Source organism: Chrysemys picta, chromosome 6, assembly GCF_011386835.1.
Source record: "Chrysemys picta bellii isolate R12L10 chromosome 6, ASM1138683v2, whole genome shotgun sequence".
NCBI classification, from domain to species: Eukaryota; Metazoa; Chordata; order Testudines; family Emydidae; genus Chrysemys; species Chrysemys picta.
Genome location: NC_088796.1, coordinates 86,668,910 through 86,693,800, shown reverse-complemented (window position 1 = coordinate 86,693,800; position 24,891 = coordinate 86,668,910). Strand labels below are relative to the sequence as shown.

The 24,891-nt window shown below is 40.2% G+C and overlaps 2 protein-coding genes across 12 annotated transcripts in view; both read left to right on the top strand.

Annotated features, from left to right (window-relative positions):
• Positions 1-11,248, top strand: part of LRRC2 (leucine rich repeat containing 2) — a 231,570-nt gene extending 220,322 nt beyond the window's left edge. For all 5 annotated transcript variants that reach the window (XM_065599364.1, XM_065599365.1, XM_024108745.3 and 2 more), the window contains 4 exons: positions 3,330-3,475; positions 6,675-6,830; positions 8,256-8,392; positions 10,111-11,248. In XM_065599364.1, coding sequence (XP_065455436.1) covers positions 3,330-3,475; positions 6,675-6,830; positions 8,256-8,392; positions 10,111-10,160 — 489 coding nt within the window. In that variant the 3' untranslated portion in view covers positions 10,161-11,248. The remainder of the gene's footprint in view (positions 1-3,329; positions 3,476-6,674; positions 6,831-8,255; positions 8,393-10,110) is intronic.
• A 1,614-nt stretch (positions 11,249-12,862) lies between these two features.
• The window catches only part of LOC101948279 (spindle assembly abnormal protein 6 homolog), a 46,371-nt gene continuing 34,342 nt past the window's right edge, over positions 12,863-24,891 (top strand). For 5 of the 7 annotated variants that reach the window (XM_008172076.4, XM_065599361.1, XM_065599360.1 and 2 more), the window contains exon 1: positions 12,863-14,930. In XM_008172076.4, the coding sequence (XP_008170298.2) occupies positions 14,866-14,930 (65 nt within the window). In that variant the 5' untranslated portion in view covers positions 12,863-14,865. Of the gene's footprint in view, positions 14,931-20,116; positions 20,197-24,891 lie in introns of those variants that run through there. The other 2 variants (XM_065599359.1, XM_065599363.1) reach the window with 2 other exon arrangements.

Below are 24,891 nucleotides of genomic sequence, written 5' to 3'. Positions count from 1 at the left end.
GAAGGTGAGATTATCTGTATTCAGTTTGATTAGACATAGATTTGCGCATTTTATTTTATTTTGATTGGTGACTTACTTTGTTCTGTCTGTTACTACTTGGAACCACTTAAATCCTACTGTCTGTATTTAATAAAATCACATTTTACTTAGTAATTTACTCAGAGTATGTATTAATACCTGGGGGAGCAAACAGCTGTGCATATCTCTCTATCAGTGTTATAGAGGGCGAACAATTTATGAGTTTGCCCTGCATAAGCTTTATGCAGGGTAAAACAGATTTATTTGGGTTTAGACCCCATTGGGAGTTGGACATCTGAATGCTAAAGACAAGCACACTTCTGTGAGCTGTTTTCAGGTAAACTTGCAGCTTTGGGGCAAGTGATTCAGACCCTGGGTCTGTGTTCGAGCAGACGGGAGTGTCTGGCTCAACAAGACAGGGTGCTGGAGTCCTGAGCTGGCAGGGAAAACAGGAGCAGAGGTAGTCTTTGCACATCAGGTGGCAGCTCCCAAGGGGGTTTCTGTGATCCAACCCGTCACAACATATAATTTAAATATTTTTGGATGTTTTCTACATTTTCAAATATATTGATTTCAATTACAACACAAAATATAAAGTATACAGTGCTCATTTAATATTTATTTTTGATTACAAATATTTTAACTGTAAAAAACACAAGATATAGTATTTTTCAGTTCACCTAATACAAGTACTGTAGTGCAATCTCTTTATCATGAAAGTTGAACTTCCAAATATAGAATTATGTACCAAAAAACCTGCATTCAAAAATAAAACAACATAAAACTTTAGCGTCTACAAGTTCACTCAGTCCTATTTCTTGTTCAGCCAATCGCTTAGACAAACAAGTTTTCAGGAGATAATGCTGCCCGCTTCTTGTTTACAGTGTTACCTGAAAGTGAGAACAGGCATTCGCATGGCACTGTTGCCCACGCCCCCCACCCCTTTCCCCGCCCCTGCCCCGCCGACTCCACCCCATCCCCGCCCCCATTCCAACCCCATCCCCAAAGTCCCCGTCCTAACTCCGCCCCCTCCCTGCCCCTATTGGATCTCTTCCCCAAATCCCCAGCCCAGCCCCACCTCTTCCCCCAGCGCGCCGTGTTCCCCCTCCTCCCCCTTCCTTCCCTGCCCCGCGAATCAGCTGTTTTGTGGCAAAAGCCCTGGGAGGGAGGGGGGGAGAAGCAGGACGTGGTGGCATGCTCACGGAGGAGGCGGAGGTGAGCTGCCGAGGGGTGCTGAGCACCCACCAATTTTTTTCCGTGGGTGCTCCAGCCCCGGAGCACCCACGGAGTCGGCGCCTATGCACTGTTGTAGCTGGCGTCACAAGATGTTTACATGCCAGATGCGCTAAAGATTCCTATGTCCCTTCATGCTTCAACCACCATTTCAGAAGACATGCGTCCATGCTGATGACGGGTTCTGCTTGATAACAACCCAAAGCAGTGCAGACCAAAGCATGTTCATTTTCATCATTTGAGTCAGATGCCACCAGCAGAAGGTTGATTTTCTTTTTGGTGGTTCGGGTTCTGTAGTTTCCGCATCTTTTAAGACTTCTGAAAGCATGCTCCACACCTCATCCCTCTCAGATTTTGGAAGGCACTTCAGATTCTTAAACCCTGGGTCGAGTGCTGTAGCTATCTTTAGAAATCTCACATTGGTACCTTCTTTGCATTTTGTCAAATTTGTAGTGAAAGTGTTTTTAAAATGAACAACATGTGCTGGATCATCATCCCTGACTGCTATAACATGAAATATATGGCAGAATGCGAGTAAAACAGAGCTGGATACGTACAATTCTCCCCCAAAGAGTTCAGTCACAAATATAATTAACGCAATATTTTTTTAATGAGCATCATCAGCATGGAAGCATGTCCTCTGGAATGGTGGCTGAAGCATGAAGGGGCATACGAATGTTTAGCCTATCTGGCATGTAAATACCTTGCAATGCCGGCTACAAAAGTTCCATGCCAACTCCTTTGCTCACTTTCTGGTGACATTGTAAATAAGAAGTGGGCAACATTATCTCCTGTAAATGTAAACAAACTTGTTTGTCTTAATGATTGGCTGAACAAGAAGTAGGACTGAGTGGACTTGTAGGCTCTAAAGTTTTGCATTGTTTTGTTTTTGAGTTCAGTTATGTAACAAAAAAATCTACATTTGTAAGTTGCACTTTCACGACAAAGAGATTGCACTACAGTATTTGTATGAGGTGAATTGAAAAATTCTATTTCTTTTATCATTTTTACAGTGCAAATATTTGTAATAAAAATATTATAAAGTGAGCACTGTACACTTTGTATTCTGTGTTGTAATTGAAATCAATATAATTGAAAATGTAAAGAAACATCCAAAAAATTTAATAAATTTCAATTGGTATTCTATTGTTTAACAGTGATTTAAAACTGCGATTAATCACAATTAATTTTTTTAATCGCGATTAATTTTTTTGAATTAGTTGTGTGAGTTTACTTACTGCGATTAATTGATAGCCCTACTATAAATAATTGATTTAGAACACAGAGCCCTTCATTTAACACATTTAATTCTTAAACTGGTCTACTTTACATTTGTGGTTAACCTTGGATACACTAGCAGTTTATTATTTAAATATGTAATTCCTTTGACAGGTCTTCAAATAAAAGGATTTAGTGCATTTTATATATATATATTTAGTTTGGGACACAAAATGTATTTTTAAACAGCTTTAGTTAATAAAATATTGGATTGTATTCTAGGCTGACGTGAACTGGTAAAGTTGCAATTCTCAAGTGGTCTTTTAGCTAAACATTTTCAATGCATTACATGAGTTTATAGTCAAAGAAGTCTATTTAAAGTAAATAGATGATATATTGATAAAACCTCCATGATGTTTTTAAAAATGACTTTTTAGTATATATATATAGTATGTAATAACTAAGTCTATTAGTTATCAAAACAATTTTATTTACTGGTTGTTAGTTTTCTGTACCATTTTGGGGAAAGACCAGGGTCAATACTTTGTCCCAGTTGCTGTTTTCCCAGACTCCAGGCTTTTTAAAAGGGAAAATAATACTTCATGTCATTTTAGAGGTCTCTCTGATGAATTTAGAGGTGTTGAAAAGTTCTGGAGGGAGTTACGTCTGGTATCCCTCTACCTGAACAATGATGGCTGTGATGTGTGTGGCATAAAGCCGAGTACAAATCAGAAACATTATGCAATCCTCAGTACTCAAAGTGATCTGGAGAAGCAATAATATTTATTTGAAGAGTGTAATGATTTGCTCATAAAATATTCTGTAGAATGTATCTAAAATGCTTCATTGTTTCTTTCCAGCTAAGTAACTTGAAACAAGTCACATTTGTGGATGTGTCAGCAAACAAGTTCCCCACTATTCCAATTTGTATACTCCGGATGTCAAGTTTGCACTGGCTGGATATTAGCAACAACAAACTGAAAGATCTCCCACAAGATATAGACAGGTAGTTCCTTACATTTCATAAATAGGCTCATGAACTAGAAAATTTGTTTAGAATGTAACATGACAGTAACCAGAAAATTTTAATTTACCAATTATTGTTTGAAAGGGACACCATCACTGGAAAACTCCATTTCCACCTGCAAATGTATCTAGTATTTTACAAGTCAAGCCTACCATTTCATTACTGAAAAATGTTGGAGAACAAAATATATTTTCCTCAATTTTCTAATGTGTTGACCACATGGTGTGTAGTCAGTTTCCCTGTTTTGTGGTTAGCTAGTTGCTCTTCCTGTCTTATTCCTGAGCAACATAATGTTCTGTGTGGAGATAGAAGCAGCAAACTTGCAACTGAAGGGGCAGCAACTGTGCAGCTACACAGAAAGGAATATGAGGTGGGGAGAAAGGTCAAGCCAAAGCATGCGTAATGTGGCTATAGAGCCTGGTAAACATCAGTAGGTAAGCAAACTAATCTGTATGAATTTTAAATTTCCACCCTCCTCCCAACAAAATCATTACAAATCCTTGCTATTGGGCTTGAAATTTCATGTCCCAGTTCCTGTAATATTCTTGGATGGAGATTATTTGGCTCCCCAATTTGGCCAGTAAACTGTTTGAGTTTGACTTCCACCTCCCATGTGGTATTTTCTACTTCCATATCCTCATTTCCATTACCCACCCTCGCAGTACCCCAAAGCCCCTCATTACCCTTATTAAAAACTGAGGGAAAATATTCATTTAGGTGTTGAGCCTTGCCTATATTATCTTTGATCTCCACCCCATCCTCAGAGTTTAGCAGTCCCATTTTTTCTTTTTTTGTTTTCTTTTTATTTATATGGCTAAAAAACCTTGGGTCTAATCGGTTTTAATTTCCTTTTGCAAGGTGCAACTCTGCTTCGCTTTTGGCAGTTCTCACTTCCCCCCCCTACATCTTCTGACCTCCAAGAGGTAGCATTCCTTGTTGATCCATACCATCTTCCATTCCTTTTAGGATTTCTGCTTTCTCTTAATAACCTGTTCATCTAGTTCGGTCTGCAACCCTTCCCTACAATTTCCCTCCCCCCTTGCTTGGGATGCTGGCTCCAGATAGCTTATGCAACTTTGACTTAAAGGAATTACAAGCCTCTTCCTCATTCAGATCCTTTTGTTCTTCAGTTCAGTCCACTTCCCTATATACCTCCCATAAGTTTTTTAAGTTTGCCCTTTTGAAATCAAGGATCCTAGTTACATACCTATTTTTATCCTTCCATTTAGTTTAAACTGAATTAGCTCATGATCACTTGAATCAAAATTGTCCTCTACAATCAATTCTTCTGTGAGGTCCTTGGTACTTACTAATACTAAATATAAAATGGTATTTATATTTATATAAAATATAAATTGGTTTGGTGACTTTGATGGAAGAAATCTGTCAGCTATCACATCCAGGAATATCTGGGCCCTACCATTATTAGTAGCACTTGTCCTCCAATGGATATCGAAGAAATTAAAGTCTCCCATAATCACACAATTCCAAGTAGTATTTATTTCATTAAAAATATTAAAGAGGTCTCTATCCATAGCCAGATCAGATCCTAGGGGGCTGTAGCATAACCCATCCACTATCCCAGTGGAGTATTAGTTAGCTTTCTTCCCCAAAGTGATTTTCAACCAAATAGATTCCATTTTATCCATTCAATCACTTCTAATTTCTTTACAGTATACCTCATCATTAATATACAATGCTACTATACTATTTTTACCCTTTTTTCTTTCCTGAACAGCAAATACCCTTCAATATCTATAATCTAGCCATGACTACTATTCCACTATGTTTCTGTTATCCCTATAATATCTGGTTTCACTCTCTCTCTTGCTTTTTCCAGGGTCACACTGGGCTCATGTGCTACTACTTGGCTTTCTTGCTTCGTTTCCTTTGCTTCTTTCTCTCTGTTCTTGCCTGTGACCTCAGTATATGTTTGTCATACACCCCTCCCTACCCAAAGCAATACTCAGCCCATAAGCTCCTGCGTGAGTTCATATACACCTTTGGTCTCAGATGGGACATATGTTTACAGTTATGATAACTGAAGGGTGAGTTCACGCCTATCAACATCAATGAGTTTTAACCCAACTCATTACAAAGTTTCATCCAGCTGATAACCTAGCATTGCTAACTCCAAATATTAAAACTCTCAGCTAGGCCCCTCCAAATCAAAAGATTGGATTAAAAATAATGAATATTTAAATATGTACATTTTTGGTTCTTTTTATTAACCTTCTGGTTTCTGAGATTTTAGAGTGCTCTTGCTTCAATCTTTTCTCTGCAAGGATGAGGACTAGAAACTTTTACTCTTTATATAAGAGAAACACCAAATATCATGAGGTTCACAATAGAAATCATGAGAGTTGGCAACACTGCCTAATGTGCTGAAGCATCACTTGCCGCACCTTCTAGAACTCAAAGGAAATGTCTCTCATGCAATACAGCTGCATCACTATTCTAGAAGTAGAACCAGCACCTATACAGGGTTAATGAGAAAAACAATAGTACCTCAGGTTTTATAGTTCTGGCCCCCACATTCACTCTCAAGACCACATGTTCAGCCCCAAATTACTATTGTGTGAAGAAAGGATAAGGGGACACAAAACAAATGAAAGGAGCCTACTTCCTAAACCACAATATTAGGTCCTTTATATTGATTTCAGTCGTACTTGTAAGTTCCCATATATATTTTGTTCCCACCTATATTTTGGGGAACAAAATAAAGACCAAATCCTGGTCACATGATTCTTACAAGTAGTCCCCATATATATTTTTGTTTCCACCTATATTTTGATGACTTTCTGACAGAACGAGGTACATGAGAACTTTGCATCATGTTGTGTGGCATGGCACCATGTGCACACACCTTCACTGCACCACGAAAGTGCACACTGCTGCTCTAGTTTCTGATTTCACAACTTTTAGTTCTTCTCACGGGTGTATTATTAGCATCTATTTTGTCAAACCATGTATGAAACTTCCCATTGAAGTCATTGGAGTGTTCTGTGAAAATACAAAACAGCATAAGGAAAAGCATATGGTTCATGTGAATATTTTCATAATTCTTTCCCAGAGGAAGAAATTAACAGTTGGTGTTTGAATAGATACACATATATAATAAAAGATCTTTAAAATATATTGTATTTTTAAGCCACATTTCTCTGCTACGCTTCCTTAGGCTCGATGAACTGCAGACATTTCTCCTGCAGAAAAACAAGTTGACTTATCTTCCACGAGCTTTGCTCAATATGCCAAAACTCAGCTTGCTGGTGGTTAGTGGTGATGATCTGGTCGAGATACCCACAGACGTTTGTGAATCACCCACAGGTTTAAAGTAAGTTATAGTTAGGGAGAAATGAATATGCTCAAAAGTAGAAAGGTAAGTGACCCAGTGCAGTAATGGTCCTCAAAAACAGTTTTACAATTCTCTTTTCCTTTCCTTTTATTGGATTCTGCATTCATGCTTGCTGGGCTGGGTATGTTGTTACCTGAGCAACTTCCACCAAACCTGGGGCAAAATTCTGACCTCATTTACATGAGAACCACTCTTTAAGGGCAATGAAATCACTGAAGTCCAGTGGTGAATTATACAAGTATACCTCAGGGTTCCTGATATTTCACCTGCTACCAAGGAGTGCTTTTGTACTTTTACTGAGACTTTATTGCCTCTCAACATTCAGTGTTTGTGTCAGTTTAATAATGTGTATATTCTTGGTTTAGAGACTATATCCTATAGATGCAGATTGATGGACTCATAAATCTTTCCCATTTGTAACTATGATAATCCCATGTCTTGATTTGACACTCAGGATTTAGGACCTGAAATCATTTGAATATGACAGAGCAGTTCCTGGTAGTGTTACTATGCCATATGATTAATTGGAGTGATATTTTTTCTTTTTGATAGTTGAAATTTCACTGATTAATTTCTTTTTGTTGCTTTAAAGAGATGTTCCCATAATTTTCAGAATGATGTACACATACTTTGTGCATGGAATTACTGAGCAGTTTGTGCAACCATGTGATTTTCATTTTCAAAGTATTGGTTTAGTATATTTACAAACATGACAAAAAGGGGATGCAGACTGAACTTCTCTGTTTTAATGGATGTTGGGAAGTAACTGTAACTCCCAAGGGTGTGCATCATCAACTAAGGAATTCTGACTAAATCCTGGAATGCTGTGAAACCTGGATACGATGGGGTCTATGTTGAAGTTTTTTGTTCTGATCAGGAGTTGCTGTAGAATTATGGTACAGCTGGTTAGATGTTGTGAAGTGTGATATGTACAGATGCCCCCAAATGCTAAAACTCTGTTCCTACAGAAAAAAATATTGCAGTATGGATGTACTGAATTGTATTAGGGAGACCAGAGTGTAAAGACAGTGCTACCTAAAATATCTGTGATTCTGTGATTTACTTGCTCCATAATAGAAAGACCATAAAACACTTTTGTTCAATTACTTAAGCATAGTGATTCTTCACAACTCCCCCTCTGCCTGCGAGTTGCCACTTTTAAGTAATGTTGACTGGCTTATAAAACTGACAGGCCTGTTGGTCACATGCATGGACTATGTGTGAGATACACCCAAACAAGACAAGTTAGTAAATGTAATTCATAGAGCTAATCAATTCAAACTGTTTGTAATTTCAGAAGAGGGATTTATTTTTAATATAATCAATATTTGACATATAGCAAACTACATTTGGCTGTTCATGTTAAGAAGTTATCCTTTCATGTTAATATTTCTTTTTCTACAGATTTATAAGCCTTAAGGATAATCCTCTTGAAACATTCTTGTATCACGATACTGAAGACATCGTAGAAAGTGAACGTGATCGAGAGCAATTTGAGAAAGCATTTATGAAAGCCTACATTGCAGACATAAAAGAAAGAGGTATATGCACTAAATTTTTAGTACATCTCCCATTATTTCTGATATAAATGTAGATTTCATAAAGATTTCCTGGCCACATCAAAATAATATGCTTGGGTTATACAGAGAGATCAACAATATCCTGAATCTTTATAAAAAGTGAAGACAAGTGTAAGAGCACAATCGTATGTAAGAGCACATGAAACAAGCAATTTTAAAAGCTGTAAAAGTTCTATATGCTATTGGAGGAGGGTGAAAGTTCTTTGACTTTTTTTCAAAATAAGATGAGCTTTCAGATATGTTTTGATGAGAGATGCCAGAATCTGAGCCCTGGATCTGAACAAACATATACAAACTTTGTGGAGGGGTCAAAATTCGTTATGGTTAGGGCCCTACCAAATACATGGTCCATTTTGGTGATAGGATTTTAAAAATCGTAAATTTCATGATTTCAGCTACTTAAATTTGAAATTTCACAGTGTTGTAATTGTAGGGGTCCTGACTCATAAAGGAGTTGTGTGGGGGTCGCAAGGTTATTGTAGGGCAGGGGTTGCGGTACTGCTACATTTACTTCTGTGCTGCTGCTGGCAGCAGCGCTGCCTTCAGAGCTGGGCATCTGGAAAGGGGTGGCTGCTGGCTGGGAGCTCAGCTCTGAAGGTAGAGCCACTGCCAGCAGCAGCGCAGAAGTAAGGATGGGATGGTATGATATTGCCACCCTGTAAAGATGTGCCCTCAATCAGCGCCCACCACTCTCCGGCCGCCCAGCTCTGAAGATAGCAGCGCAGAAGTAAGGGTGGCATGGTATGGTATTGCACTGCCTTCAGAGCTGGTGCCTGGCTAACAGCTGCTGTTCTCCAGCCGCCCAGATCTGAAAGCAGCGCAGAAGTAAGGGTGGGAATACCATAACCCCCCCTAAAATAACCTTGTGATTCCCCCCTGCAACTCCCTTTTGGGTCAGGAACCCCAATTTGAGAAACGCTGGTCTCCCCTGTGAAATCTGTATAGTATAGGTTAAAAGCACAAAAAAGACCAGATTTCATGGTCTGTGATGCATTTTTCATGGTCATGAATTTGGTAGGGCCCTAATTATGGTTATTATTATGCCAAGAGGCCCTGATTAGAGAACAGGCCCACACTGAACTTGGAATTATACTCTAGAGCTGGGTCACCCCCTCTGCTCCCTTAGTAGTACCACCTGGAGGGAAAATAAACAAAAAATGTCAGATCAGAATTTGACCTTAAAGGTCTTGAAGATGTGTACAAAGCAAGTGTGTCGTGATGGTGTTCTATTTGCATGACTGGTGGGGATGTCATATGTGAGGAAGTCCATTCATTTGTGGTGTTCCTGTGTTATTTGGTTTGATCTGGGATAATTGACAGATTTTTTTTTAATGAATGTAGTCTTTAAAAATTGTCCTGGGAGCCCGGGGCATTGGATATATACTCATTTATTTTGGTGCACATTTAAATAAATTAGTATTATTATTAATAAAAACACTATGGTGTTTTGTTGGTTTTTTTGGTAAAAGTGAACTGCAAATCAATAAATATATATTTAAAAATTGTTTCTACCCATAAGTGCTAATCCTATGAAGTCAGACAGGCACAAAATATATTAACCTTTGCAGATGCACAGTTTCAATTTTAAGGCCAGTTATGATAATCTAGATTGATATTCTGCGTAACGCAGACCAGTAGAAGCTGAAATTTTAAATAGTATATTTTTTCTCCTTTTACAGAAACTATGCCTTGCTATACGACAAAGGTATCACTTAGTCTCCAGCTCTGAAGATCAGAAATCTCTAAGACACTGAGGGATACCAGAAAAACTCTATTTTTGTCTATGTGAATGGAGAACATTGATATCATGGAGAGTCATAAGCAGCTCTTAAATAATGATCACAGAATTTCTTATTTGTTACCATACTTGCTTTCAACAACTACAGACAAAATTGCAAGGACTAAATAGTTTTCATCAGATGAAATTTAACTTTTGAAATTAACATATTTATTTTCAAGTCAACAGCAACAAGCACTAAATTATACACGGCTAAGGCCCTCATCGTGCAAACACTTATACATGTGCTGTACTTCATGACTGTGAATAGTACTATTGCAATCAATGGGGTTACAGTAGTAAAGTTAAGCAGATATGAGTTTGCAGGATAGGGGTCTTAAACAGTATCTGGTTTATATTATGTTGCGGTTCAGCTGAAAAAAGATTTGTTCCTGTGCAAACAGTGGAAGTGTTAATGCTTTAGAAAATGCATGTGATCTATTATATTTTAAAGACCAAATGACTAATTCAATTGTTTGCAATAGTTCTTAATGGTAGGTTTAAATACATTGTTTACGGGTGATGTTTTTACTTTCTGCTGTTCACAAAGGTCCTTCTCTGGTTTTTCAGTTTAAATAAATTCCAGCAAGTAGACACTCAGTATGGAGTCGTTTAAAATACTGTTGCTTTTTTCAATTATATTACAAGCATTGAAATGATCACAAATATTAGTACACAGGTGACTGGAATTTTTGTGGTAAGCAATTTTTAAATAATAGTTTGGCAATAGCTTAATAGGACTTTAAAGAAAAATAATCTCTGCGACGAAGTTTGAATGAATAAAACATCATGAAAATATTTAAAAACCAAGCACTTTGACTAATATTGATAGTTCTGAATTACAGTATTTTTGTTGGTATAACAATGAATTTTTTTTATGTAATGCAAATGCCTTAGTTCTATAAGTATGCTGGTTATGATATTTGTTTTGCTTGTTTTGTAATCTGTTATACATAATTCTGTAAGTGTACATACTGTAGAATGATTTAGTTTTGCATATGAATAATTTTCATTTATTAAATCAACTTTTAATCTAAAAATACTAATTGAAACTTGAAGCCATTTAATTAAAGTCATCCTAAACTGTGTAAGTGTGAATGTGGGAGAAACATGTAATAAAGAGTAGTAACATCATGAGGATGACATATTACAGAAGAGTGATAGTTCTGCTACAGCCGGTGAGATAAAGACCAGTTTCTGGTTAAAGTTCACCAATACTATATGGTGAGCAAAGAAGAGTATCAGAAATATTACTTAGGCCTGGGTTACACCAGCGGGGTGGTTCAAACTAAGATACGCAACTTCAGCTATGCTATTTGCGTAGCTGAAGTTGAAGTACCTTAGTTCGACTTACCTGGCTGTCCTCACGGTGGCGAGTTGACTGCCGCAGCTCCCCGGTCGATGCCACTTACTCCTCCTGCCGAGGTGGAGTACGGGCGTCGATTCGTGGATCGATTTATCGTGTCCAGATGAGACGTGATAAATCGATCCCAGTTACATCGAACTCTACCTGCCGATCTGGTGGGTAGTACAGACGTACCCTCAAAGAGGTAACTAAAATAATTTTTTTATTGCATTTATAAGAACAATTTTGAAAATATGATTTTACAATATTAAATTATTTTTCTACATTTGTTATACTGGTAAAGATAACGTAAGATTCATTGGCCCCCAAATATTATGTAAAATACCTCAGATCAATAATATGGTGTGAAAATAATACAACTTATTAAACTCTAAGACCCTGATCCTGTAAACACTTACCGACATGCTCAACATTAACCATATTAATAGTCCTATGAATACTCATTTGCATCACACATGGGTACCATAGATCATGCCACTAAAATGATATAAGGGATATAGAAGTTACTGCATGACATTAGAAAGGGAGAAAAGGCGGATTGTATTTAATTAATACTTTATGGCATGAAAAATCATATAATATATCAATATTATTTTAGTTTCTCTCCTTTATTTACTGATTTCAGCAAATACATATTTTTTGTTGCTTATACCCTTATGGCTTTTGCTAAAAAGAATATTTTAAATAAATTTATTTTCAGGTTTAAAGACTCAGATAATACAATTATCCTCTTACATGTTGTTATAAAGTACAGTAAATAAAATCATGTATGGGATGTACTAATAAAACTGGGATCACCTTGCTGATCTTATAACAAATGCTAGGTAACAGGACCTTAGAGGTTTTATATATTTATTCATTTTATGAAGACTTAAAAAATTTACCAAACACCATCTGGATTGAGAGACTAAACCTATTAGATTTGGCCAGATCCATTGGTAACACACAAGTCAGGTGCACTATTCCCCAGCTATCAGCTATTGGTAATGGGAAAAGTACTGGGATTTTGGTCCCCTCTTGGGTCCTGTATCTATCACATCAGCAGTGGATAGCAAGTGTTTTATAAAGGTGAAGTTCCACCCTTTCTAGCTGCTAGGAGTTTTCTGTCTTTTTTTGACTCATCCAGTGCTTCCTGACTGCTGTGAGAGGTGAGAGATGTATTGCTATTCTACTCCCCTGGACGGTCTATTTTTTAGGTCTTCCTCCAAGCTAGTGACTAACTCCTATGCCTGCCTCTGCTACTGTTTACAGCTTTTCCAAGTAGCAATAATAAAGTTAAACTGTCCCAATTCTTGGCAGCTGAGACTCCCATGGTTGATTGTAGTATCAAGGGTACAGGGCCGACTTTAGGCCAAATCCTCCGATTCCCCCGAATCGGGCCCCGCAGGTAAGAGGGCCCCGCGCCCGTGCCTAAGAGCCCCCTGTGCCTTAGGCTCACCCGGCGGCGGTCTGCTCCGGCGGCATTTCGGCAGTGGAAGCGGGGGTTCGCTCCAGGGTCTTCGGTGGCATTTCGGCGGTGGGGGGGGGGGGTGTCTTTCAGTGCCGCGGAAGATGTGGAGTGGACCCCCCGCCACCGAAGTGCCTCCGAAGACCTGGAATCGGGCCCCGCATGTCCAAAAGCTGGCCTGCAAGGGTATATTTTTTACATTCTTCGGGAACTGTGTAGAGCTGACCTACATGCCAAATATATATTTTTGTGCTGCCACTATTCCAGTTTACAAAACGGTCTGGATTTTTTGGTGCAAGCAAAGTGACTACACTTGTTCTTTATGTATTTGGTGTAGCGCTCATGTTCTGAGATGCATAAGGGTCTGGAAATGCAGTCAGTCATTCTCTATACTTGTGTTGCAATTGGGGCCAAAATTAGACAGGATTCTGCTTTTATCTTAGAGTTACTCTAGATTTATCCCAGTGTAGTTGTGGGCAGCATTCACTGTTGCTAGCTCATAATTAATTCTGCGAGTCTTTCACAGAAGTCACGGATTCTGTGACTTTCCGAGCCCTCCATGACTTCTGCAGCTGCAACAGCTGTCCACAGGGCCTTACTCATACTACTTGGCATTTTTCCTTGAAGGATTCTGATTATTAGCAATCTTTTGGCTCCCAGAAAAACTCTTATCCCCTCTGATTCTTATCCAAGAGTTGTCCATAAGTGAAAGACAAGGTGGATGAGGTAGTAGTGACCTGTTTCTGTTGGTGAAAGAGAGACATGCTTTCCATATCCCTGGACCAACACGGCTACAACAACGCCTAAAACAAGTGAAAGGCAGGCTTGTAGGGCTTCAATCAAGGAAGAAAGTGCTGGGATGTGCCTTCAGTGGATGCAGACTACAAACCTGCCTGTGACCCATGCTCCCCACAAATGGTATGTGACTGGGGCACCCACATTACCACACAATGGGGGAGACTCTGCCAGAGTCCCGGGGCTGCGGGCTGGGAAGGGTGGATGTGGTCAGGGCAACAGTGGGCTGAGGGGCTGCAGCCCTGATTCGGGGCTTTCCCCAGGGACCGTGAGTGCTGGAGGCCTATGGAGAGGGATGGTACCTCTCCCTGTGGTCTACAGACCGTGCCCTTCCCTGACATGTGGCGTCGGCATTCCTAACACTTCCCTCCCTGCCAACCTGCCTGCAGCCAGAGCCTTTCTTTCAAAAAAGTTGTTCCTAAGCAGGAAGTAGCATGCCTGTTGCTAACATCCGAATCCCATTCACACTCAAGTCAATGGGATGGGATCAGTTCCGGGCATAATGTTGCTATTAAGCGAACGTTAATATGGGCATTGCTAGGAAGTGGCATCTCCCTAATGACGTGAGAACCTCGCTTTTCATTTTCAATCGTTCCTAACCCTCCCGCCTGCAGAGACACGCTGGACTTTCTCGCCCTAGGTTATCCTGCAGGCGCGGGAACCAAAAGTCCCCGCTGGCAATGCTGGAGCTGCTCTTTGGCTGCGTGTTTCTTCCCGAGCTCCGCTTGCTGCCAAAGCAGATCCAGGGATTAACAACACACCGGGCACCGCAAGGGCTCCTGCGGCCTTAGGCAACCCCACTGCCCAGGGGTAGAGCAACGAGGGCGCGTCCCCCTTCTGCGGCTCCGCCCGGCGCTGTCTCCCCAGCGGCGGGAAGCCGGCGCCAAAGCCCCGGGGAGCCGCCCGACGGGTGGGAGGGGGAAGCGAGCACAGCAGGGGAATCCCCGCGCGGCCGCAGGTGCAGGCAGGGAGCTAATGCGCCCAGCGCAGGCGGCGACGGCAGCGCTAGGGCTATGTAGGGGCGCGGGGATGCGCGGGCTCCCGGCAGCATGGCAGAGCAGCTCTTCTGTAAGGGGGTGTCCGCGGTAATCAGCAGCGCGGGCTGCGAGAAGAGGTGAGTGCCGCCGGGAGCTGGGGGAGGGTCCGCTCCGGGAGAGAGCCGGGCTGGGCTCGCGGGGGTAAGCAGAGCCTGCAAAGTGAAGCCAGGTGCGAAGGCTGTTTCCGCGCTGCGAAAGGAGGGGTCTGGAGGAAGTACCCCCAAGCTTCTTGCATTTTGTTTTCAGAAATGTTGGGCTAGGCAGTATTGTTAATTGAGATCACTAGCCCCAGCTGCGTGGTAGCAGCCGCAGCCTCACCCAAACTGACAAACTCAGAACACTTTACTTGTAGCATTAAAAGACACTCCTGCCTTCCTCTTATAATAACCCCGTTACTTTATAAATATATTCGCACAAGATATTGATGCCGTAAAGCCTTGTCACAAACACATTCAATAGTTCAGAGCTGTCAACTATAAACATTCAGGACTCATGAGTTTGGGTTAAACATGATTTTGTTCTTAAATGGTAAATGTTGCATTCTTTTTATCTGCTTTTTGTGTTTTTGAGCCTGTGGGGGAGTCCCATTTTCAAGTTTTCCCCACAACCAGGAGGGCTAGAAACTTTTATTTTTTTTAAACAAGTTGAGATTTTCATCTAACCGCATGATTCCAGGAGTGGGGGCTTTAAGAAACACCAAATATTATGAGACTCATGAAAATATTGTGAGAATTATCAATGTTGCAAATTGTTAGGCAGTGACATAAAATGGTCTCACAGAAGTGCAAGGTAAGTCATAAACATGCTTTGTAACATTCTAAAGGAAAATCTTGAATAATCGTAGTTTGAGGAGCAGTATGTATGCTATATTGCAGGGGTCGGCAACCTTTCAGAAGTGGTGTGCCGAGTCTTAATTTATTCACTCTAATTTAAGGTTTCGTGTGCTAGTAATACATTTTAACGTTTTTAGAAAGTCTCTTTCTTTAAGTCTATAATATATAACTAAACTATTGTTGTATGTAAAGTAAATAAGGATTTTAAAATGTTTAAGAAACTTCATTTAAAATTAAATTAAAATGCAGAGCCCCTGGACCGGTGGCCAGGATCCGGGCAGTGTGAGTGCCACTGAAAATCAGCTCACATGCCACAGGTTGCCTACCCCTGCTATGTTGTCTATCTTTCTTCTCCCTTCCCATTATTTCTACAACCTCCTGCCTTCCTAAATATCAAAACTACTTACAAAAATCTAAAAGTCATATTAGTATCATTTTTTTTATATCCAGTAGTTCTACTACCTTAATTCTTTCCTACAAATTAAACGATAAAACTTTAAATTTAATGTGTAGTGAGCTGTTTAGTTATCTGGTGTTAAGAACTCACTGTTATGCTGGGATAGACCTTGAAGCAGTTGATGTGATCATTACTTTGCACATTACTTGCAGACAGGGCTGGACCCTAGATCAAATAGCACACCAGGTGAGGAGCATCTTCGGCACCCTCCCCTCCATTAGTAAATGTCTGAATACCTTATTTTTATTGTATTTGTAGCCCATTTCATGACTTTGATGCATGATTTATCTCTGTCATATAAGAAAATAAATTCGCACACTAGAATCTGTAAATCTGTGTTTATTCATGCCATATATAAGCAAATAAAAAAGTAGTTTCCTCTAGGCTTATAGAAACTTTTTAATTTTAAGAATAACTGAAATGTACTAATATCAAGAAATTGAACTGTGTATCAACATTGGGTGGACCAGTAGTAAATAGTGTTACAGTAAGTGACCGCCTTCGAATGTTAACCATAGTCCTTCAGTTCAAAGGTCGCTTTTTTCGCCTTTGCCCTTCTGAACTGAAGCACAGCGTCAGAGAGAGCCAAAGACTGGTCAATGGCATTTCCAAGAGATAAAATAGTAAGCTATGTCAATCTCTCATCGGGCATTGTCGATCGAAGATATGTTTTAATGAGCTTCAGCTTTGAAAAGCTTCTCTCACTACTTGACTGACCGGCAGCATGAACAGAATCCTCAAAGCTATCCACACATTAGGAAAAGCATCCTTCAGCTCTGCGTCATGAATTAATTGGAGAACTTGGAGTGGAGAGTGCTTACTTAGGTCATACAATCCCCCCTCTCCTTCCCCCCCGCCCCCAGGTCTTTTTGTGGTGCTTCATTTGTTCGAACCTTTCTTAGATGGACAATCGAGCAGGGTCAATGAGCAAGCAAAAAACTCCATCTTTAATTTTTCTTCCACGCTTCCCATCACCTCATCTCTGCCCTTGCAATCAAACTCTCTCTTCTTCCAATGAATGAGTTTCCTTGAAGACAGGCTCAACTCCTAAGTTTTCTGCCATTTCTTTGGCAGCAGGTGCTGGATCTTCAAAACTGTTGTCTCTGGAGGCCATAACGAAATCAAGGCAGCTTCTCATCAAAAGTGGTAGCAGTCGCGATGTCCATCGACTGAGTTTGTAATGCCTTGCTTACAACATTTACTTGGAACAGCATATCATGCCAAACCACAATTGAGATCAGACATTTTGAAGTTAGTTCAAAATTGTACACTCAATATCAGCAGAGTTTTATCTATGGCCATAAAGCAGGATCTGATGTATCGATTTGTGGCGTGCAATTTTTCTCACTGCTGTTTCTGTGATCATGCAAGGCTGATTCTTCTCTATTGCTTCTCTTTTTCATGTAAACCAGACTTTTCTTTGTCATTGCCCTCCTTTTCACGTGAGCCACATTCTTCATCATCACTCTCTTTTACGCTGCTAGGAAAACTGGATGATTCTCCATCACTTTCCTGACATTTCCATTCCTTATCTTTAGGTAAATCTGCTAATTACTTAATAATAGGACATCTATCATTTACGCTTTGCTCCTCAATTTCTTCTGCACTGGGACAATTGCTACCGTCTTAAGCCCAGTATATGTTGTTCTGTTTCAGATATTTTCCCATCAATTTGCCCCTTGCTGCAAACTAGATAGCAATGGAGCTTTTCGCATCACAAACTGAGCTCCTGAAGTCTTCTTTGCAAGATGCCCCCAAAGGTGTCATGGGAACCTTATTTTCCACATATGGCCGAGTTGTGTCTATTAAGTTTCAGCTAAAGGATGGCGTCTGCAGCACCCAATGCCCCCTAGGACCCTGTTGGGTGCTGGTTCAGTGTTTAAATCAGATGGAGGAGTGCCGATTTCCCTTCTGCCAAGTGGGTGCTCGACCCCCCCCCCCTCCCCCCCCCGGCCTGCCCCTGCACTGCCCATGCTCCATCCCCATTCCACCCCTTCCCCAAAGTCCCCACCCCAGCCCTTCCCCCATTCCAGCCCCTTCCCCCAAGTCCCCGCCCCTGCCCTGCCTCTTCTCCGCTTCCTCCCCTGAGCACGCCGCATCCCCACTCCTCCCCCTCATCTTCTGAGTGCCCAACTCTGGGTCTCGCAAGATTTAATTATTCCATGTAAGTATCTCATCTGAATGCGGACCTAGCTTGGGAGAACTGAGTAAATATTCCTACGTGCTGAGATGGACCTGGAGTGAAATCACATATTCAGTCACAAATGTCAATTATCTTAACTTCTTCCTGGTCTCCATTTGCGCAGATTACTAACCCACTACATAAATCAGTATGACTTGCACACTGCTAAAGAGCAACCTAGAAGAGTTGGAAGGAGAAAGTGAGACATGTAAAAATCGTACTCTAGGCATGACATTCCTCTTGTCTCCTCTGTTAGTTGTTTTCCTGGCTATATTACTTTGTTTTGTATTTGCCAACTGCAGTAGTGTCATAGTATTGTCTTACAAACTTCAGGATTTCTTTGATAAATATCACAGAATGATGTGGCAAGGTAATGCTGCGACCAGATTGTTGCTGTAGCTGGGTCATGATGCATCTTGTAGGAATGTTTCAGGACTGCAGTGCATGACTCAAATCAGGATTATTTGTTGGAAGCACTTGAATGGCAAATTTAGCACAGTCTCTGCTCCCCTCCCATGAATTCAGGAAGAGCGCTCTGGTGGGAATTTCAGGACCTCACTGAAGCATCATCTTTGCTATCATCCTGGCCTCAGAAGGTGTATGGTAAATGTTTAGAACTCTATACATGAGAGAGAGAGAGAGAGAGAGAGAGAGTCCCATGAGGAGAATTAACAGGTCAGCAAGAGCTACTAGGGAAGGTGGTACACTTGGGTATGTCTACACTGCAATAAAACCATGGCTGGCCCATGTAGTTGACAGAAGGTCACGGGCCTCAGGCTGTGGGGCTATAAAATTGCAGTGTATATGTTTTGGGCTCCCTTGGGGTACCAGAGCCTGAACATCTACACTGCAATTTCATAGCCCCATAGCTGGAGCCCTGCAAGCCTGAGTCAGCTGACATGAGCCAGCCGTGAGTGTTTTATTGCAGTGTAGACATATCCTTGGATGTTACAATCCAAGCAGACTGAAAGCTATAAGAAAATATCATACACAGTGTTAGTGTTGGCTTTAAAAAAACCAAACAGATTTTCTTGGATATGACTAAAATTACAGCACTACTGTCAGATTGATAAGCAAAATCACTCTAGGGAGGGAGAGTATAATGTAGAAAGGAATCGTTTAGGGCACTAATTGGATATCTTAAAATATTAGAAATAGGATATGCAGGCATTCTAGGCTGTCAGTTTGAACCCTGCTCAGATAGCTATTAGGTCTGTAAGAAGTGAGTTGAGTGATGAGTTGTCCACATGAAATCCACAACCATAAATGCCATTGGTGGCTTTGTTGGTAACCTTGGAATAGAAGCCAAGCATGGAAGGCACATGGTTGAGCCACATCAGTGGGATAGTTCAAACACGTCCATACTGTTTCTTTGTTTCTTCCTGTGCTCTGTGTGTTTTGTGTTTAAAGAGAGAAGTTTAGTTTCTGGGTTGTTTTCTGGTGTCTTATGAGCATTATGCTTTTCTTTCTTTCTTTCTTTTAAACACACACCACTTTTCCAAAACACAGTTTTAGTTTTAAAGATCTTTCCTAACCATCGATATCTTTCCTCCCCCACCTAGCAATAATTCATAGAGTGAGCTATAAAAAGAGACCCTGGCCATTAGCTGTCTTAGCAATCATGACTTGGAGTAGGATTCCTCTATGCCTCATTATGCTGCCTTGATTAGGAGTGGTTGATGTGTTTTTGTTCAGTTTTGATGAGAAGTTGCTCCCAAAATTAAATTTCCATGATAAAAAGGAGTAGTAAATTGGCAAATGTTTTTTTTTAATTTCGTCTCATTTTTGACTATCTCTAGAGTTGTGTCCAAGCAGAGCAGCCAGGCTCATTTTATTGGAAGGAAACATTGATGTGTATTCTCACATCAAATGTAAGCATGATTCTGCAGTCTTAATTTTTTTTTTTAACCTACTTTGTGTTTTTGATCTACCTGCTTTCCCAAAGTGTGTCTGATGAAGATTGTCTTCCTCTTGCAGGTAAATGTTTAGATGAGCATGAAGATAGCTTCAAAAAGATAACACCTTTTGTGAAACAGCATATTTTTAAATGAACCATGTAAAGACTTGTCATTTTTGTGAATCTTTGGCTAGCTTGATTCTGTACTCTCTGAGGGTATGTCTAGGCTGCTGTAAGCCCAGGGTTCATACTCTGGATGAAGCATAACCACCCTTCCATCTACACACAAATTATGTTATCCCAGGGCTCAGATCCACCCAATGAGGGTGGATGGTCTGAATCTGAGACAAACCAGGACCCACGGTTCAAGCACTATTGCTTTGCAGTGTAGATGCAGCCACACTGGACTTTTGCTCTGGGAGTGCACCAAAAGTATTCCATGATCCCATGGGCTGACTGTTCTCTGGACACTCTAGTTTGTGGACAGTAACATTTTCCCATGCTGCACCACGAACAAAGAACTAGAGTGGCCACATTTTGGGAGGGCACTAGGAAATTTGAGATACGGGTGGTTGGACTCAGGCCCACGTAATGTAGTGTAGACTCTGGAGTCCCAGGTTGAGATTCAGGGTTCAACCGTTCTTAACCTGGGGTTACAAATGTGTGTCAGTGCTGAAGCTGTAGGTTAACAAACCCAGCATCTGCTAACTCGAGATCTACTAACCCTCTGAAGGATGACCCCTCAAACACTATAGGACACAATAATTATAACTTTTGATTTCTAAATACTGTATAAGTAAAGAAGCGCACATTCACATTCCTCCAAGTCAGCTGTGCTAATTGTCACATCAGATGTTTTTGTCATGGGATACCATTTTTTCTTTAATCTTAGTGGATTTAGTTCTAAATTGACAGTTTTGGACACTCACTTCTTTTATTTGATTAACAAAACAAATACTGGGCAGCAGCAGTACAAACTTCCCCATACTGCTCTTCCAACATCTCTCAACCCTGAAAAAGGGAGGCATCTTTAAGGGTAAGAGCGTTCCATTGTATTTTACTATAGTAGTGGCTTAAATGTATGCAAGACTTGAAAATTGCGAATGCCAAAAGGGATTCCAACTGAACAGTGAATGAATGTAGCCCTATAACCTGCTTGTCTGATAGCAGCACTTCTATGACACTGATCATCACTGTAGCCCTGCTGTAAGGACTTGGGCTGAGTGAGGAGCATATGACTGATCACAAGAGTACTTCCAGCTTAGCCTAACACAGAATACTCATGGAACAGGGCAGTATGGGGAGCGCCAATGTATATGTCATGGCATATATGGGACTAATTGGAAGAGATTATTCACATTTAAGATTGTGGACAGCCTTCTATTTATGCCTGAAACAGGGTCCCCTCATGAAATAGTCTTTCAGTTTCAAATCTCTACCTGGCATATGTGTATGCTTTTTTTTGTTAGCTAAATTTGGGGAAAATCAGAAGTAATTTCTGAGATAAAGGAGTTTGGAAAGTCAGATGCGAATTGCTCCTCAGGTATTGTGTCTTTATCTAGTGTGCAGATGATCTGATGGACTTTGGAAACCTCTGAAAAGTTCTGATGGGCTCTTACTCTGTTGCTCAAGTACTGTACCTTCCCTCCAGCATGTGTGCACACATTATCATCTTCTCCTGTCGTAAACTTGGTTTAATACACTTATTCTTACAGGTACATGGCTCCTTTTGTGCTCACAAGGAGCTACAAGTGTTCTAAACGTGTTGTGGGCTCCTCATGACTCTGAGACTAGGTCAACATTAGGAATTTACATTGGTATAGGTATGATTCTCAAGGGTGTGAAAAATCTCCAGCCCTGGAAGACATAACTATACCAACCTAACCCTTGGCGTTGACAGTGCTAGGGCGACGGCAGCATTCTTCCGTCGACCTACCTACTGCCTCTCGGGGAGGTGGATTATCTAAACAGATGGGAGTTGCGCCATTGCAGTGTTTTAAGGCCTAAAGGGTATGTCTATACTTATGTAGATTTCAGGGGAATTATTAATCTGCCATATTCCCTGAGACAAAGGTGAAATTTCTCCATCACATGTGCAAACCACCACCTTGTAAATGTATCATCTCCCATTTCCTCTTGCATGCCCGTGGTTTAATGTATTTGATCCTTCAGCAATTCTAAATACCACAGGATCCTTAGCAGTGCCGATGGGTTCAATTCTGATGACTCTCAATCAGATAGATAAATCAGCACAATACAGAAAGGGTTAATACTTTACCCAATCTGGAGAACAGGCATGCAGTTTACATCTTCACTGTTCCAAAACTATTAACTCAGTTTTGCTCATATTTATACCTTGCTTGTTTACAGCAAAGAGTGATTTTTACAGTATTACCACAAACCTTTCATCCCTTTTCTTATCTAATTTTCTACATATTTTGAAGTTCACACAGACCTTTGTAACAATTATCCCTAGAAGATAACAAGCTGCTTCTAGCACAATGTTTATTTTTGACAATACTTCTGACAGATTCTGCATATGCAAACAGAGATTACATATAGTTTACTTGCTAATAAGTTTCTACAATAAAGGATAGCATGAATACAAAACATTCTGTAAAATACAACATATTTATACAACTTAGCATGCTTTTAAACCTTTCTGAGAAATATGATATTGTCTAACAGTAGAACCACCTTGTCTAAAGAAATGGAGGAATTCTTGAGGCTTTGCTTCCACAGGATAACTGGAACATTCTGATTTCTTAAGTCCAAAGCTGAGACTTGGTTCTGAAATTTAATCATCTGTATATGCAGCTTTGAGGAATTATGGTGCAGTTTTAGCAAGGCAGGGGACCACAAGATGTTAATTACCATAGTGTAATTTCATGTAGGATGTAATTAAATTTATATAATTGGAGAATAAACAATTTCCTGTCACAACAGTACCATTATTTTTTCTTTAAAACTTTTTTATTAAAAATAATTAAGAAAATGTTCAATCTTGCCTGCGTCCCTTTGTATTCGCTGTATTTGCTCCTGTTGCGCTGTCTGACTTGGATTAAGATGATCAGTCATAGTGGCCCCATTGGTGTTGCCAGTCTGGAGCCTTTCAAATCTTGTACTCCTGGTTTCTAATTGCCAGTATGTCACTGAATTCTTGAGACTATTTTATGGGAGTGATGCAACACAGCTGAGACAGGGAAGATATTTTACTTTAGCTTTTAATGCTTTAATTTAGCATAGGCATCAAAATAACTGGCCAGATTTTCATAAGTTATCACCATGTTTGACGCTGAGTTATTTTGAAACTCTAGCACATATTTAGGTGCCTAAATGGGAGCTGACCCCTGAGTAGGTGCTGAGCTCTTCTGAAAATTTGGCTCTCAGCATTGAAAATAGAGGATCTAGTTAGTGCTGTAGTTTTTATTCTTGGTTTAGCGTTCTCCATATCTCTCAAGGTGAAGTAACCACAGTATGGAGAGGCCTGGGAAATTTAAGGTCCTGTCTACTAGAGATCTGTCACTGCTTTTTCTGGTGGTTGGATATTGCCCAGACCCTTTCCTGTAGAGCAGTGGTTCCCAAACTGGGGTTCACGAAATGTTACAGGGGGTTCTCGGGGGCGGGGGTGGGGGGAATTCCCTAATGGCGGACAGAGCTACCTTAGGGACCCGGGCAGCACGGGACCAGGAGCCCGGAGCCCCTGGACTTCCAAGAGCTAAGCAGATCAAAGCAAGCACATCTATCACACTGAGGAGATTTAAACTTCAAGACTCCTTATAAGAAATGGAAAGGGAGATGGATATTTTTTGCTGTTTTTAAAGTTAAATAGGCAGCTAGTATAGTTTTTAAAATGATTATGAAGAACAAGTTTAAGCTTTGTTGTAACGTGCGTTGTTTGCCTGGACTGCTCAAGACCTGAATGCTTGTGTAGAAGGAACTCTTTGAGTTGGCTTCTTAAATACCTTCATGCTGTTTCACATCTGATACTCCTTGATGAAACATAGGAGCCTTGTCTTATAACAGGCTTCTTCAAAGTGATACAAGCTACGAAAATGAGATCTTGGAAGAGTTTTGCCATTTTCATAATGTAATAAAAATAGTGTAATGATAAATAATAATTATAAATAGTGTGTAATAAGCATGCCATAAAAACAAATTTTATATTTCCAAGTTCACTGCTTTTATCATTTATACTCAGGTAAAGGAGAAAATCCCTGGAAATATTCATTTTTAGGAGGGGGTTCGTGAGACTTGACAAGGGGTTCACAGGTTGTTAAAGTTTGGGAACCACTGCTGTAGAGGCTCCCCATTCCTCTGAGAGTGTGAATACTCCGTACTAAGGAAGATTTATTTAATAAAAATAAAATAATAAAAAAAGTAACTCCTGAGAGTTCATTCCAAGCAGTTTTATAGGCTACTAAATCATTAGAAGAAAGTATTGATAAAAAGTTGAAACTTTGTCCCATTTATTTCTGAACTTAAGAAAAAAGTTGTAATGGTTGAAGAATCTCTTCAGTCCATGGACTCATGACTACAACTCTAGCCAGTATTAAACACCCAAAATGAAAACCAAAAACAGTTAATATTGCAGTACACAGAAATCTAAAAGTATTAGGTCTGAAAGAGTATTTGTAGATAGAAACAATACAGAGGATTAAGTTGTGCT